Source organism: Vulpes lagopus, chromosome 3 (genome assembly GCF_018345385.1).
Source record: "Vulpes lagopus strain Blue_001 chromosome 3, ASM1834538v1, whole genome shotgun sequence".
Taxonomy (NCBI): domain Eukaryota; kingdom Metazoa; phylum Chordata; class Mammalia; order Carnivora; family Canidae; genus Vulpes; species Vulpes lagopus.
Genome location: NC_054826.1, coordinates 117,534,606 through 117,549,389, shown reverse-complemented (window position 1 = coordinate 117,549,389; position 14,784 = coordinate 117,534,606). Strand labels below are relative to the sequence as shown.

The 14,784-nt window shown below is 44.1% G+C and overlaps 1 protein-coding gene across 1 annotated transcript; it reads left to right on the top strand.

The window, feature by feature from the left end:
• The first annotated feature begins 303 nt into the window (after nt 1-303).
• LOC121488374 (SH3 domain-containing protein C23A1.17-like) lies at nt 304-7,202 on the top strand. Its single transcript, XM_041750897.1, has 2 exons — nt 304-2,831; nt 6,646-7,202. Exon 1 carries the CDS (start codon nt 1,100-1,102, stop codon nt 2,780-2,782), a length of 1,683 nt encoding a protein of 560 aa, XP_041606831.1. The 5' UTR covers nt 304-1,099; the 3' UTR covers nt 2,783-2,831; nt 6,646-7,202.
• Nucleotides 7,203-14,784: the final 7,582 nt, after the last annotated feature.

The window sequence follows — 14,784 nt, the reverse complement described above, 5'->3', positions numbered from 1 at the left end:
ATCACAATCAAAGCTGAAATCAAGAGTTGGCCGCGCAACCAATTAAGCCACCCAGGCGCCCCTAAAATTAAGAAGTTTTTCTTTAAAAAGATTTATTTATTTGGCAGAGAAGGTGAGCACACAGAGGGGGAGCAGCAGAGAGGAGAGGGAGAAGCAGGGAGCCCAGTGCAGAGCTCCATCCGGGAACTCTGGATCAGGACCTGAGCTGAAGGCAGATGCTTAACCCACTGAGCCACCCAGATGCCCTGAAAAAGTCATTAAAAAAAAAAAAATCCTGCCTTTAACAACTGAATGACCAAAAGTGAGTACTTGGCCAAGGCTTTTTATTAACAGAACCTGAATGACACCAGGTCTTACCCAATGCTCAAGCTTCACATGAGCTCATTTTTAATCTATTTTAGTTTTTGGGCTCCAGGGCCTTCCTACTTTTGACACTGAGTCCTACCTTACTCTGTCGGGACTAGTGGAAAAGCAGTCATTTAATTACTCCCAAGGCTCGGGGCAAACAGGTGAACACACGTGGTAAACACCAAAGGGGAAGAAAATGAGAGGTGGAAAAGCCCTCCATCATTCCCCTCTAGGTCTGCTATTAACCAGCACGAGAATGTAACTACCCGCAAACGGGTAAGATGGGAATTAAGATCTAATTAGATCCCGGGTGGCCCAGCGGTTAGCGCCTGCCTTCGGCCCAGGGCGTGACCCTGGAGACCCCGGATCGAGTCCCGCGTCGGGCTCCCTGCATGGAGCCTGCTTCTCCCTCTGCCTGTGTCCCTGCCTCTCTCTCTCTGTGTCTCATGAATAAATAAATAAAATCTTAAAAAAAAAAACAAAAATAGATCCTAATCTAAGCACTTCTTGGGCCTAAACAAAGGAAGACCATTCATTGTGGCAGCAGCTGGGGGCCCCGCCGTCCTCCCAGACGCAGGGGCAGTCACTAGAAGATCCTTTGCCCCTGGCTCCCAAAGCGGAGGCGCGCGGAAAGGTGAAGCAGCTGCTCCCCTCCCGGAAGGCCGGGACACTAACTAGGTTAGACTCCCCCCCCGCCCCCCCAGCCCACGTCCCTATGCCGTGAGCCTGCGCACTGGGAGGAACACTGCGCATGCGGGGAGGACACGCGCGCACACGCAGGCGACGGGCGTACTGCGCATGCGCCCCGTCTCCGGCGTCGGGGGCGGGGCTTCTTCCCCCCACGGCAGGTGAGCTGCGGCCGCTCTTTCCAGCCCCGCCCCCTGCGCGGCGCACCCGGGGCGTTGCCATGGCGACGCGGGGGCCCACAGCCGGCCTGCGGCTGCACGGCCCGCCCGGGTCTCCTCCGCGGACCCGGCGGCGGCCGCGGCGGCAGTGGCAACTCATGGAGTTTTCGAGGAACTTCGTTGAGGAGGCCAAGAAGCACCGGGGCCTCGGCCGTTGCAGGCATTTCTTCTGGCTGGCGGTGGTGTTCGACACGGTGGGCGCCGCCCTGCTGTTCACCGGGGTCTTCGTCGACCTGTTCTTCTACGACCTGCTGCTCTACCTGGGCTCCATCGTCATCTTCTTCAGCCTGCTGTGGTGGGTCTTCTGGTACACCGGCAACATCGAGCTGACGGCGGAGGAGGCCGCGAAGAGCCCGGCCGCCGTGCGCTCCTCCTCCGCGGCGGACGCGCTGGGCCGCCGCATCTCCATCACCGTCTGCAACGTGTCGAGCACCTTGAGGCGGATGCGGCGGCGCTGCGGGCCCAGGGCGTTCCTTCAGAGTGTGACCCTGTCGGGCCAGCTGCAGAGCCGGCTGGAGGAGGAGCACCGGGGCAAAGACGAGCCGGCAGGCGGCCAGGAGGGCGGCGACGCGCAGGACCCGTGCAGAGAGGACCTGGGCCGCAAACCCGAGGCAGCCGGAGGTGCCGAGCGAGTTCGCACCCCCGGCCCCGAGGCTGCGCCGCCAGGACGGGGCAAGGGCTCGTTATTCATTCGTCTGGTGCCGCCTGGGTTCCCTCCCTCTCTTCCAGACCAGCCCCAGTGCGCAGCCGTGCTCTCCTCCAGGAGCCTGCCCGTAGTCCCCTCTGCCCGCCGGCCTCCAGCCCTGCGTGTTTCCAGAAGCCAGCTTGCGGTCACTCCTGCCTCTGCAGGCCAGCCTGCGCCCCCTGGGCCCTCTGAGAGTCCGCCTGCTGTCCCCTTGTCCCCCATGAGCCCATCGACAGGTGTAGCCTCTCAGAGCCAGCCCGCAGTCTCTGTGGCCTCTCAGGTCCATCCCGTGGTGCCAGTGCCTGCCCAGAGGAACCTCCCAGTCCTCTTGGCCTCTCAAAGCCACCCCCAGGTGTCTCCTGCCCTGAGCCACCTGCAAGCCCCAGGTGGCCAGAGCCAGCTGGGGAATCTTCCTTCCGCCTCTCAAACGCCATCTCCAGGTGCTCAGGCTTCCCAAGGCGAGGCCCTGGCCACCCCTGTGTCTCTGATCCAGCTCCCTTCGTCCCAGTCTTCTCAGACCCAGCCTGTGGAGCTGCTTGTCTCGCATGCAGTCCCAGACTCTAAGACCTTGTGTCACACCCCCCAGACCTCCGAGACCATCTCTTGTGTTCAAGGGATTGCTCCCAGCCAGTCTGAGCCTGCCCAGGAGCTTCAGAAGAAGCCAGTCACACAGGCTTTTGAGACTCCGCCGCCACCAGCAGGCCAGGAGCTAAAGCAGGAATTCCCTGCCACAGCATCCTCAGCCCCCGAGTCGGGGCCTCCAGCTCCCCAGGCCCAGCAGTCCTTGTCCCAAGAGAGCAGCACACCTGCCCCTGCTTCAGAGAAGAAAAGTCAGCCTCCCTAGTACAGAACCAGACCCCAGCCCACAGAGTGGCCTCTCAGGCCTCTGCCAAGTAAGTGCCTTTGGAAGAATCATCACCTGCAATATTCCTTAATCATCTCTGGGTCTGTGTTTTTGATGGTTTCCTCAGGCCCTTCTGTTGGAAAATATTAAGCGAGTGGAGGTGAAGGGCAGGTGGTCTGTTCCTTCAGGGATTACATCTTTTGAACTTTGGTAGGTTTTTGAAACCTAGTGCTGTTAAAGGCGTTACCTACTCCACTGGAGACTGAGATCTTTTTCTTTTGTTTAGGCTTTGTAAGGAGAGGGTGGCAATTAAGACATTCCATCTGGAGCTGTGGGTGGGGTGGGGGAAGGGACTGTGCTGTTTCTGAAACAACATGATCTTAGGTGGTACAGGGACACAGCATTAAGTAGCAATGAGTTCTCCAGTGGGAAAGTTATTCCCCCCCCTCCCTTTTTTTTTTTTTTTTTTTTTAAGATTTTATCTATTTATTCATGAGAGACACAGGCAGAGGGAGAAGCAGGCTCCCTGCGGGCAGCCCGATGTGGGATCACACCCTGGGCCCAAGGCAGAGGCTCAACCACTGAGCCACCCAGGTGTCCTTCCCCTTTCAATTCTTTTGTGGTCTTTTTGATTCTATCAAGGAGTACGTCCTTACTGTGGAGTTGGTAATCTCCAGCCACCAACACTTTGGTAGGCAACAGCTGCACCCAGCTAGGATCTCTCATACCACATGTGTTTGGGTTTTTGCAATGGATAACTTCTATTAAATAGAAGTATGCCAAATACTGGTTTTTTTACAGGTGAAGTATTAATAGAAGTATGCCAAATACTGGTTTTTTTTCTCTTTACAATAGCGATAGTTGCTTTTCAAAATACATTTAAGAAAAACAAGCAAACAAAAACACATTACATGAGTCAACTTAAGGTAAAAATTAAGTATATAGTGAAACTTGAATGATCCCGAAGTTTGGAAGCCATTTGAACTAAATCCCACGAGCTTTATACTAAACCACAAGACCCTTTGTGCTAACCTGTTTGATGAACTCTATGGTTGAGGCTTCTGAGGACCAGTTCCACTGAGCTCCCCAACCCCTTGTCAGTTAGAAAGGTAGAAAAAGCCCACGTGAAGGTCAAAATTGGTGAGCCTTCTCCTTGGTGGGTTAAGTGCGGTTATAATGGTATTCATTTCTGAGTATCCATTTCCTGCTCTTTCTCTTTAATCCTATTCCATAAATTACCTACTCTGGAGGGGGAGTATAGGGCAGAGCAGTATTTGGAGGTTATCTTAATGCTCCTTGCTTAAATGCTACCAGCGTATTATCTAAGAAGTTTATTTCATCTTGGTTGGTTTCATTTCCAGGGTGGGGTACAATTGAATATTTGGTGGAAGTCAAACTCTTAATTTCCTTATAATTTTCTCCAGTTCTCCTTCAATAGAATGTATATAGCTGTGTATACACACACCTAGATTAATTCTATAGATATATATAGGGACAGAGCATTCTGGCTGTTTTGGTTTTGTACAGTTTGGACACTGTTTTGTTTTTGTTTTAAGATTTTATTTATTGGGGATCCTGGGTGGCTCAGTGGCTTAGCACCTGCCTTCGGCCCAGGGCATGATCCTGGAGACCCGGGATCGAGTCCCACATCGGGCTCCCTGCATGGAGCCTGCTTCTCCCTCTGCCTGCATCTCTGCCTCTCTTTCTCTCTCTCTCATGAATAAATAAGTAAAATCTTAAAAAAAGATTTTATTTATTCATGAGAGACACATAGGCAGATGGAGAGAAGCAGGCTCCCTTCAGGGAGCCCAATGTGGGACTCCATGCAGGGACCCCAGGATCACGTCCTGAGCCAAAGGCAGATGCTCAACAACTGAGCCACCCAGGTGCCCCTGAATTTATTTCATTTTAAAATCCAAGTGAAAAAATAAAATAAAATCCAAGTGCCCATGTGGAACCTGCGTGACATCGGCTTGGGACTCGGAGGTTGAAGTGGGGAGGAGGACCTTTGAAGACTTGTGAAGAGGTGTGTTAAAGTTCTACCTGTGGTCATTATTGTAAGGTAATAGTGTTAGGCCAATAATTAGATAATAATTGTTAAGGTCTCTCCCAGTTAGTTCTGAGCTGAAAACAGAAGCTCTTAGACATTCACAACAGTTTCTAACCCAAGTGTGGGCTCCATGGGCATTCATCTTGAAAACACTTACAGTTGTACATAACTTATTTACTCGTACATAACTTTTTTTTTTTTTGCTACAAAGATCACATCAGGTAGAATGAACACCAAATGTTATGAGACATTTCTCTGTATTGACCACGAGAAAAATACATATAAAAAACAAAAGTTGACCATTTTTTTTCTATAAAAGCCCAGATAGTAAATATTTTAGGCTCTGTGGGCCAAGAGGCAAAATCAAGGATATTTTGTGGCTGCTTACATAATAAGAGAGAAAGCGGCCCCCAGCTTACCTGGGTAGGCAGTTACTTTGATTCCAGTTGCATCATCTGGAGGCATTCACCTAAGAGCAATTGGCCTGAGAGAGAGGGTGAGGGGCCTGGCCTGTCAGGCCTACAGCCAACATGATGTTTCACTCTGACCCAGTGACACCTACACCTGAGGGTAAAATTCTCTGCTCTCAGAGAACCTAGCCATCTCATCCTGATCCACTGACCTGAGGAGAGGTGATTTCCAGAGTCTCTGACTCCCAGATTGAGATGCCACTGTTTGATGACTAACATTTGTCAATAGTGGAGTTTAGACTGTGTAGGTAGTGATGTTCAGGTCCTGAGCAGACCACTGGCCACACAGGCAGGCATTGGCAGCTCTGAGGAGTGGAAACTGATGCCCAGGTTGGTCTTTGAAGCTCACATTGATAGGCCATGGCAACACAAAAATGCAGAGTGAGGAAAGGATGCTCCTGGTATCTGGTGGGTAGAGGCCAGAGGTACCACACAACACACAGTGGACTGACTAGCTCATCACAACACAGAATTATCCCACCCAGAACACTGTTACCATGAGGTTGAGGAACCCTGATCTAGAATAATAAAAAATTGCTCTATAGCTCATGAGGTACTTAAGAAAATATCTTTTTATCCTCAGAGGACTCATTAGCTCTTAAATAGTAATATCTTCTAGACCATGAAGATCTTTTTTTTTTTTTAAGATTTTATTTTTTTGAGAAAGACAGAGCATGAGCCTGGGGAGGGGCCAGGAGCAGAGGGAGAGGGAGAAGCAGACTCCCCTCTGAGCAGGGAGCCCCATGTGAGGGCTCGATCCCAGGACCCTGAGATCATGACCTGAGCCAAAGGCAAACACTTAACTGACTGAGCCACCCAGGTGCCCCTTGACCATGAAGATATTATTCACTTTTGTTTTATTTATCTTTATATTCCCGTTTTGAATCAACACAGACATGGGGCATTTATTAATAACCTATAGTTAACATATATTGGGTGTTTATAATGCACAAATTACTAAGTAATTTACAGACATTGTCTCATTTGTCATAACAAGCAGGTAGGCACCATTATTATGTCACCTCGAGGAGAATAGACTTGATATTGATTGAAAAGTAATTTTCTCAATGTCACACAAATAGCGGAGCTGGAATTAACGTGCAGTTGATGTATAAATTGTTATAAGGTGTAGATGATAAGCTTTCCTTCCAAGTTAAAGTTATTAATGAGCTTTTTTTGTAAGCCTGTCAATTGTAAGTTGAACTGTAACATGAGAAGTCTGTGGGTGACTTCTGTATTGAAAGCTTGACTCCCAGAAAGTGAAAATCAAGAACTCTAATTTATTTGTTCTACTCTGTTTATAAATACTATCTCAAAAAAAAAATTCCCTTTTTTCTTTGCAGAATCACCAACTTTATAAAAGCACAAATACTTACCATAACCTCGTTTTGGAAACCTCCGTGTGGAGTACTGACCTATCTCAGACCAACAGGCCTGCTACACTGCCTCTGCCAAGTGTGCGTGTATCAGTGTTGGGGAGAGTTTTCCAGCATCATATCATAAAGTTCTCTGTTGCCAAAGTTTTAAGCCATAATAAACTATGCTATTCCAAATGAACTTTGTTTTAAAATAACTTGGTTTTTAAAATAGACTTCTTGTGAAAGCATTCTAAGTGGAAAATAATGCCTCACATACACTGGGTGAACATGAAAGTAAGTACAGTTCCCACAGAAATGGCCATTGGAAAATGTAAGTCTGGATTTAAGGGTACTTCATGACCTCACTAACTAATAGAAAAGTTAACACAATGAGTGCGTTGTAACATGCCACAATTTATATTTATACGTTCATTTTGACTTAAGGAATGTGAATTTCCCATTTTCCCAAGGAGTTTTAAAAACTGATTGGATTGTATATTTTAATAATAAGCAAATAAAATTCATTTGAGAGTACCCTCTTATATCCTTTCTATGTATCAGTAGCTTATTTCTGCAAGAATGCTTTAATATACAGGTAGTTTTCTTTTGAAATTTCCAATTATAGGCAAAAGCTTGTTTCTAGGTGGTTATAGTACTTTAATCAAAACTCCCAAAAATAGAAGTTCTTTTTATGTTTCTTCCCCATTTCCATCCTATGCTTCCATATTTCTGTATTTAGAATTTTTTTAAAAATTGCCTCAGGGGCACCTGGGTGGTTCAGTGGTTGAGCATCTGCCTTTGACTCGGCATGATCCCAGGGTCCTGGGCTGAGTTTCACTGCAGGAAGCCTGCTTCTCCCTCTGCCTGTGTCTCTGCCTCTTTCTCTGTGTCTCTCATAATAAATGGGTAAAATCTTAAAAACAATAAAAATAAAATAAAAATTAAAAAATTAGCTCAGACTGGAAGACTATGCATTGCAGCTATTTGGAACAAAGGATAATAGAAGAACATTGCGCTAAGTGAAGTAAGCCAGTCACAGCCAGACAAATACTGTATGGTTCCACTTATACGACATTTCTCATATGACAAAATCAAATTCCCAGAGGCAGAAAGTAGAGGGATGGCTGCCAGGGGCCGGGGCTGGGGGTGGGAATGGAGAGTTGTATAATGGGTATAGAGTTTCCAGTGAGGTACGTCTGGGTGGCTAAATGGTTGAGCATCTGCCTTTGGCTTGGAGTGATCCCAGAGTCCCAGGATGCAGTCCCACATCAGGCTCCCTGAGGGGAGCCTGCTTACCTGCCCCCCCACCCCCCCCCCCACCGCCTATGTCTCTGCTTCTTAGTTCTTTCATGAATAAATAAAATCTTTAAGAAACAAAACCAAAAATAAGTTTCCAATGGAAGTTGTTCTGGAGATTGGTTGCACAACAGCACGAATGTACTTAACACCATACATTTAACCATACATTTAAAAACAGTCAAGATAGTATATTATGTGTATTTTACCACAATAAAGAAAAAACTGGATTAAACCGGCAGTTTATAAACCATCTGACATTTATAGATTTCTTTTTAAGTGATACATATATGCAACAGTTGAGTTTTTATATATAAGATGGACCAGGCAAGCACAGTTATTTTAATATCTCAGGAAGCACAGTTAGGAAATTAGAGAAAAGTCACTTTTAATGTACTACAGAACAAAGGACTAGATAAATGTAGAGGGGGTGTGAGCGCAAGTGCACACATGCTCACAGAAGTCCACAGAAAATCTTTAATACGACTGGACTTTGGTAAATAGAGGCAGTTCTTAAGAATTGTGATTTGTGGACCTCAGGAGCTACCACAGTGCCTAGGGGTGATGGTCGCCTTGAAAGAAAACTAGAAATGGTTTTTATTTTAAAAACACCAAACTCAGGGATCCCTGGGTGACTCAGCAGTTTGGCGCTTGCCTTTGGCCCAGGGCGCGATCCTGGAGTCCCAGGATTGAGTTCCACGTCGGGCTCCTGGCGTGGAGCCTGCTTCTCCCTCCTCCTGTGTCTCTGCTTCTCTCTCTCTCTATCATAAATAAATAAATAAATAAATAAATAAATAAATAAATAAATAAATAAATAAATAAATAAATAAAAAACAAAAATAAAAACAAACTCTCCTGGTTATTTCCCCTATTTTAAGATTTTATTTTTTAGTAATTTCTACACCCAATGTGGGGCTCTCAATAATCTAAGATCAAGAGTCACATGCTCCACCAACTGAGTCAGCCAAGTCTCCCCTTTACCTACATTTTAAAAGAAATGTTCTGAGTGGTTCAGTCGAGCATTGGACTCTTGGTTTAGGCTCAGGTCATGATCCTGTGGCCCTGAGATGAAGGCCCGTGTTGGGTTACCTGCCCAGCGAGGAGTCTGCTTGTCTTCCTCTCCCTCGGCCTCTCCCCTCACTTGTGCTCTCTCTCGAAAATAAATGAATAAATCTTAAAAAAAATTTTTTTAGAAATGTTCTTACAGGATGAATGGATTTTTAAAATTTAAATCTTGACTAGGAAAAATATTTCATATAAAATTCAAAAAGCATAAAATGGTATATGATGAAGTCTCCCTACAACCCTCAGCACAGTGCTACTGACGGACATTAAAAATGTTATTAACTGTAGGGGTGCCTGGTGGCTCAGTCAGTTGAACGTCCAACTCTTGATTTTGGCTCAGGCTGTGATCTCAGGGTCGTGAGGTCCAGCCCCATATGGGGGTCCATGCTGAGCATGGAGCCTGCTTAAGACTCTCTCTCTCTCTCTCTCTCTGCCCCCTCCCTGCTAATGCTCTTTCTCTTAAAAAATGTTATTGGGATGCCTGGGTGGCTCAGCGGTTGAGTGTCTGCCTTCAGCTCAGGGTGTGACCCTGGAATCCCGGGATCCAGTCCCCCATCGAGCTCCCTGTGTGGAATCTGCTTCTCCCTCTGCCTGTGTCTCTGCCTCTCTCTCTTGGTCTCTCTCTCTCTGTCTCTCTCTCTCTCTCTGTGTGTCTCATTAATAAATAAAATCTTTAAAAAAGTTATTAGTTTCTTGTAAATCCTTTCTTTTAAATTTTGTACATAGGGCAGCTCCAGTGGCCCAGCGGTTTAGTGCCGCCTTCAGCCCAGGGCCAGATCCTGGAGACCTGGGATCAAGTCCCGCATTGGGCTCCCTGCATGGAGCCTGCTTTTCCCTCTGCCTCTCTCTCTCTCTCTCTCTTTCTCTCTCTCTCTCTGTCATGAATAAATAAATAAAATCTTTAAATAAATAAGTAAATGTATATAAAGTGTTTACATATTCTAGTGTTTCTCTACATACTGTTCAGCACCTAACTTTTTTAACTTAATATACATCTTGAAGATCCTTCCAGTTATTCTTTTTATGAACAAACTATTTCAGTTAGTGGATATATCATAATTAAGTCATTTCCTACTTTACAGACATTTTGGTTGTTCCTAGTCTAATGAATGTTTTTAAGTAATACAAAATTTGGACCTAATAAATAGATAGGGACCCATCTAATCTAGAGATTAATGTTTGACCACTGACTTTAAGAATCCCAAAGGCCATTTAGTGTGGTCCCTCCCATCTACCCCCATGAAACATACACACAAATAGAAATTATAAAGAAAAATAAGTGACCTCCCTAAGATTTTGTAGGTAGTTTGTGGCAGAGTCTGGGCTAAAATCTGACAACCCTCGGTTTGTGTCCTCTTTCCAAGAAATCCATATAACCAGCATTTTATTGCATTGATAATAGTCTCCTTTAAAAATTATATCATCTCGGGATCCCTGAGTGGCTCGGCGGTTTAGCACCTGCCTTTGGCCCAGGGCGTGATCCTGGGGTCCTGGGATCAAGTCCCACATTGGGCTCCCTGCTTGGAGCCCTCTTCTCCCTCTGCCTGTGTCTTTGCCTCTCTCTCTCCATGTCTCATGAGTAAATAAATAAAATCTTAAAAAAATAAATATAAAATAAAAATTATATCATCTCAGTGGTTTGAACTTGAGTTCAAAAAGAATAATGAGGCATTTTACTTCACTGATCCCTCACCACCAGAACTTTTTAATTTTTTAAGAACATGGTTTAAAAAAGAAAAAGTGAGGGGCACCTGGATAGCTCACTCGGTTGAGCATCTGACTCTTCATTTCAGCTTGGGTCATGATCTCGGGGTTAGGGGATAAAGCCCTGCTCAGGCTCCCTACTCAACGGGGAGTCTGCTTGAGATTCTCTCCCTCACCCTTTGCCCCTCTCCTCATGTACATGCATGCAGGTATGTGCTCTCCCTCACTCTCTCTCAAAAGTAAATCTTTAAAATAGAAAAAGTGAAATTGTCTAAATAGCACTGAAGGCTCTATGTTGACAAGAAACTGTTCCTCCAACCCCTGGCCCCGCAGTTGTCCATGGCCTTTGTCCAGAAACCATCACTATTATTAGTGTCTGGTGTCTGGTATACCTATCCAGAGAGTCTGCGCAAAACCCCACATGTGCACATGTGTGTGTAACAAATAGGACACTATAGATCTTGTTCTATACCTTTCCTTTTTGGCCTCTTTGAACGTTTCTCTGAAGTTGTTAATAATGCAAGTTAAATCTGATTTTACAGGTTTATAAGTTTTTTTTTTTAAGATTTTATTTATTTACTCATGAGAGACACACAGAGAGAGGCAGAGACACAGGCAGAGGGAGAAGGTGGCTCCATGCAGGGAGCCCGATGTGGGACTCCATCCTGGGTATCCAGAATCAGGCCCTGGAGTGAAGGTGGTGCTAAACCGCTGAGCCACCCAGGGATCCCCTAAATAAAATATTTTAAAAAATAATAATAAAGTCATATTGACATCATTCTGCATAAGAATCAGAATCAGGGCTCAGCAGTTAAGTGCCTCCCTTTGGCTCAGGGTGTGATCCTGGAGACCAAGGATCGAGTCCCATCGTGCTCCCTACGTGGAGCCCCCCTCTCTCTCTGCCTGTGTCTCTGTCTCTGTCTCTCTGTCTCTCATGAATAGATAAATAAAATCTTTAAAAAAAAGAATCAGAATCAAAGTCCTATTCAACACTATTTGAATTTCAAACACTATTCCCAGTATTTGATGTAATGTCTCTGGCATAGTCAGAGCTCAGTTGTGAAAATCTCTGGCTAGAGATAGTGACAGTGAAAAATGAAATAACAGAGTTCAAAGAGTCTCATTTTTACCTTTTACCCAAGATTTCTAAAACTGGAGTTAGTAAAAAGTGATTAAATTGTTTGTTTTTTATTTAGTACCTACTAAGTGCTAGGTACCACATGGGACACAGAGATGATTCATTCTCCACAGAAATAATTTCCTTTGTCTCCATTTGTACTATTGAGGGGCTGACTGGCCTAGAACTAGATAATCAAACTCAAAGTAATCAGGCATTGGCTGCAGTTTTCAAAATAGTTTAAAAAGCCATGGGAAACTATATTCTAAGTCATAAAATACAAAATATACAAGATATTACTACAGGGCAATTTATGAGTTATTTTCTTCTCCCCAACAGTAAATCATCTATCTCACAGGTTAGTTTTCACCTGATTGTAACTATATCAAGAATCTCAATACATTTCATATTTACAGGAAAATAAGTGGGCCAATACTATCCTTCACTAAGAACCTACCCTGTTCTGCTTCACTGTGCCATGTTTTGTGATCTGTGCTTTATGTGCTCCAACATAATCCTTATACTAGCTCTAAAATGGCTCAAAAAGGGGCGCCTGGGTGGCTCAGTCAGCATCTACCTTCTGCTCTGGTCATGATTCTGGGGTCCTGGGATCAAGCCCCATGTTGAGCTCCCTGCTCAGCAGGGAGTCTGCTTCTCCCTCTTCCTCTGCCCCTTCCCCTGCTCATACTCTCTTGCTCAAACAAATACATAAAATCTTTTTAAAATAGCTAAAAAAATTGTTATCCCCATCTTATAGACAAGGTAACTGGTGTTCTGAGAACATAAGTCAGTTGTCCAAAGTAATAGAGTAAATGACAAAGCTGTGCTTTTATTTATTATTTTTTAAAGATTTTATTTATTTATTCATAAGAGACACACAGAGAGAGGCAGAGACACAGGCAGAGGGATAAGCAGGCTTCCTGTGGAGAAGCAAAAAAAAAAATATATATATATATACATACACACACATATATACATATATATACTATATAGTATATATTTATCATGCTATTTTAATCAGTAGGGAAATGGATCATACAGCTAAACATGGTCCTAAGGCTTTCTTTATCCTCTAGTATAGAAGTAAATTTTTAGATAATATACACTAGTATATATATATACTAAAGATATACACAGCTGAGCCTTTGCATTAGTAGAAGGAGTTTTTAGAAAGATAATTGATTCATGAAATAATTGCTGACTCTTTCTGGAAAGGGGAAAGAAACAAATGGGATACATACTATTGGTTTTGCTAGTTAGAAATTGTTGATCTGGATCTTCCCTACCATTCAGCCATTTGGAAAACTTAAAAAAATATATTTGTTGAGCATTAATATTGACCCTCTCATCCACTGCAAGTATTCATTGGAAGCCATTTGGTACGATATGACCTCGCCTGTCTAGATTAAGTTAGAGAAGGGCACTTGACTCAGACTTGACCAACAATTCTTTGTTGCCTTAAGGTATCTTTGTATCCTTAGAAACAAATTCCCCTTCTGTGCTTAAGCTAGCTCCAGATAGTTTCTGTTACTTTCAAGCCAAGAAGTTTTAACCAACAGAATTACTCTGGGGATGATTGTAAAATTTGTCTCTAGGGGAAGACTGCTCTTTTGAAAAACAGTTTAATGGGTCTTCTGGGTATATGAAAGTAAAGCAAAAATTCATTCTTAAATGAAGCAGCTCAGAACAATTATGAACAATTGCAATGCACAGTGATGTAAAAGAATGACTACATTGTGGGCAAGGCTGTCTTTGCACGCTGTTGTGTTAATGTTTGTTTGCCTTTCTGTTGTTTTTGAAGAACTCTTTCTTTTCCTTTTTTTTTTTTTTTGTACCTATGCTGCCAAAGCAAGCACTCCTCCCTCCTTTTAAAAAAATAATCTCTATGCCTAACATGGGGTTTGAACTCATGACCCTGAGATCAACAGTCATAGGCTCTACTGATTGAGCCAGCCACGTGCCCCAGTCTTCACTTTCTTTGGCCAGAGCTGGCGACAAAAAGAGATGGGATTCTAGGGAAGGCAAGAGTGGATAAAGGAGGCTTTTATCCCAGCAAGATCAGTTGGCCCATGGAGCATAACCAAAGAACTCTCACAGTGAATTGTGCTATTTAGCTTTAAGATTTTCCTTGTATTATGCTAAGTCTTCCATTGAAAACAATTTTTAACATGGAAGCCTAGTCTTAACGGTGCTTTGGGAAAATAAGGAAGGAGCTGTGCTCAAGCTTAAGGAGAAGATATGTTGTATATATCTTCATGAGAAGTGTACATTGGCACAACCACTTTTGAAAACTCTTTCAACCATGACTCGTATACCCTCCAAGCCAACACTGTACCCTAGAAAAAATTTCACATACGTGATTCAGGAGACTATACAAGCATATTCACAGCAATGTAAATAATCGTGGGGGTTTGAGGAGCCAAAAATAATCTAAATGTTGGTGATAGGAAAATGGATATATAAATCATGGTATACTAATATAGTGGAATGCTTCATGGCAGAGAAACATAATTATATACAGCAGGGATGGATTGAAATGAGCAGAAGTATATTTTTTATTTTATTATTTTTTGAGGCAGGGAGAGAACGTGGGTGGGTGGGTGGGGACAGAGGGAGAGAGAGAATCTTAAGCAGGCTCCACTCCCAGCGTGGGGCCTGACATGGGGCTTGATCTCACGACCCTGAGGTCACGATCTAAGTGGAAATGGAAAGTCAGATACTTAACTGACTGAGCCACTCAGGTACCTGAAATCAGCAGAAGTATAATGCAGCCTGGAAACAGTTCTATCATGGAAAGATAAGCATGATTATATACATTGTTTAGGAATGTATACGGTAATTAATTACATAAAGAAAAATGGAAATGTTCTTATTTTTTAAGATTTATTTATTTATTCATGAGAGACACACACAGAGAGAGGCAGAGACACAGGCAGAGGGAG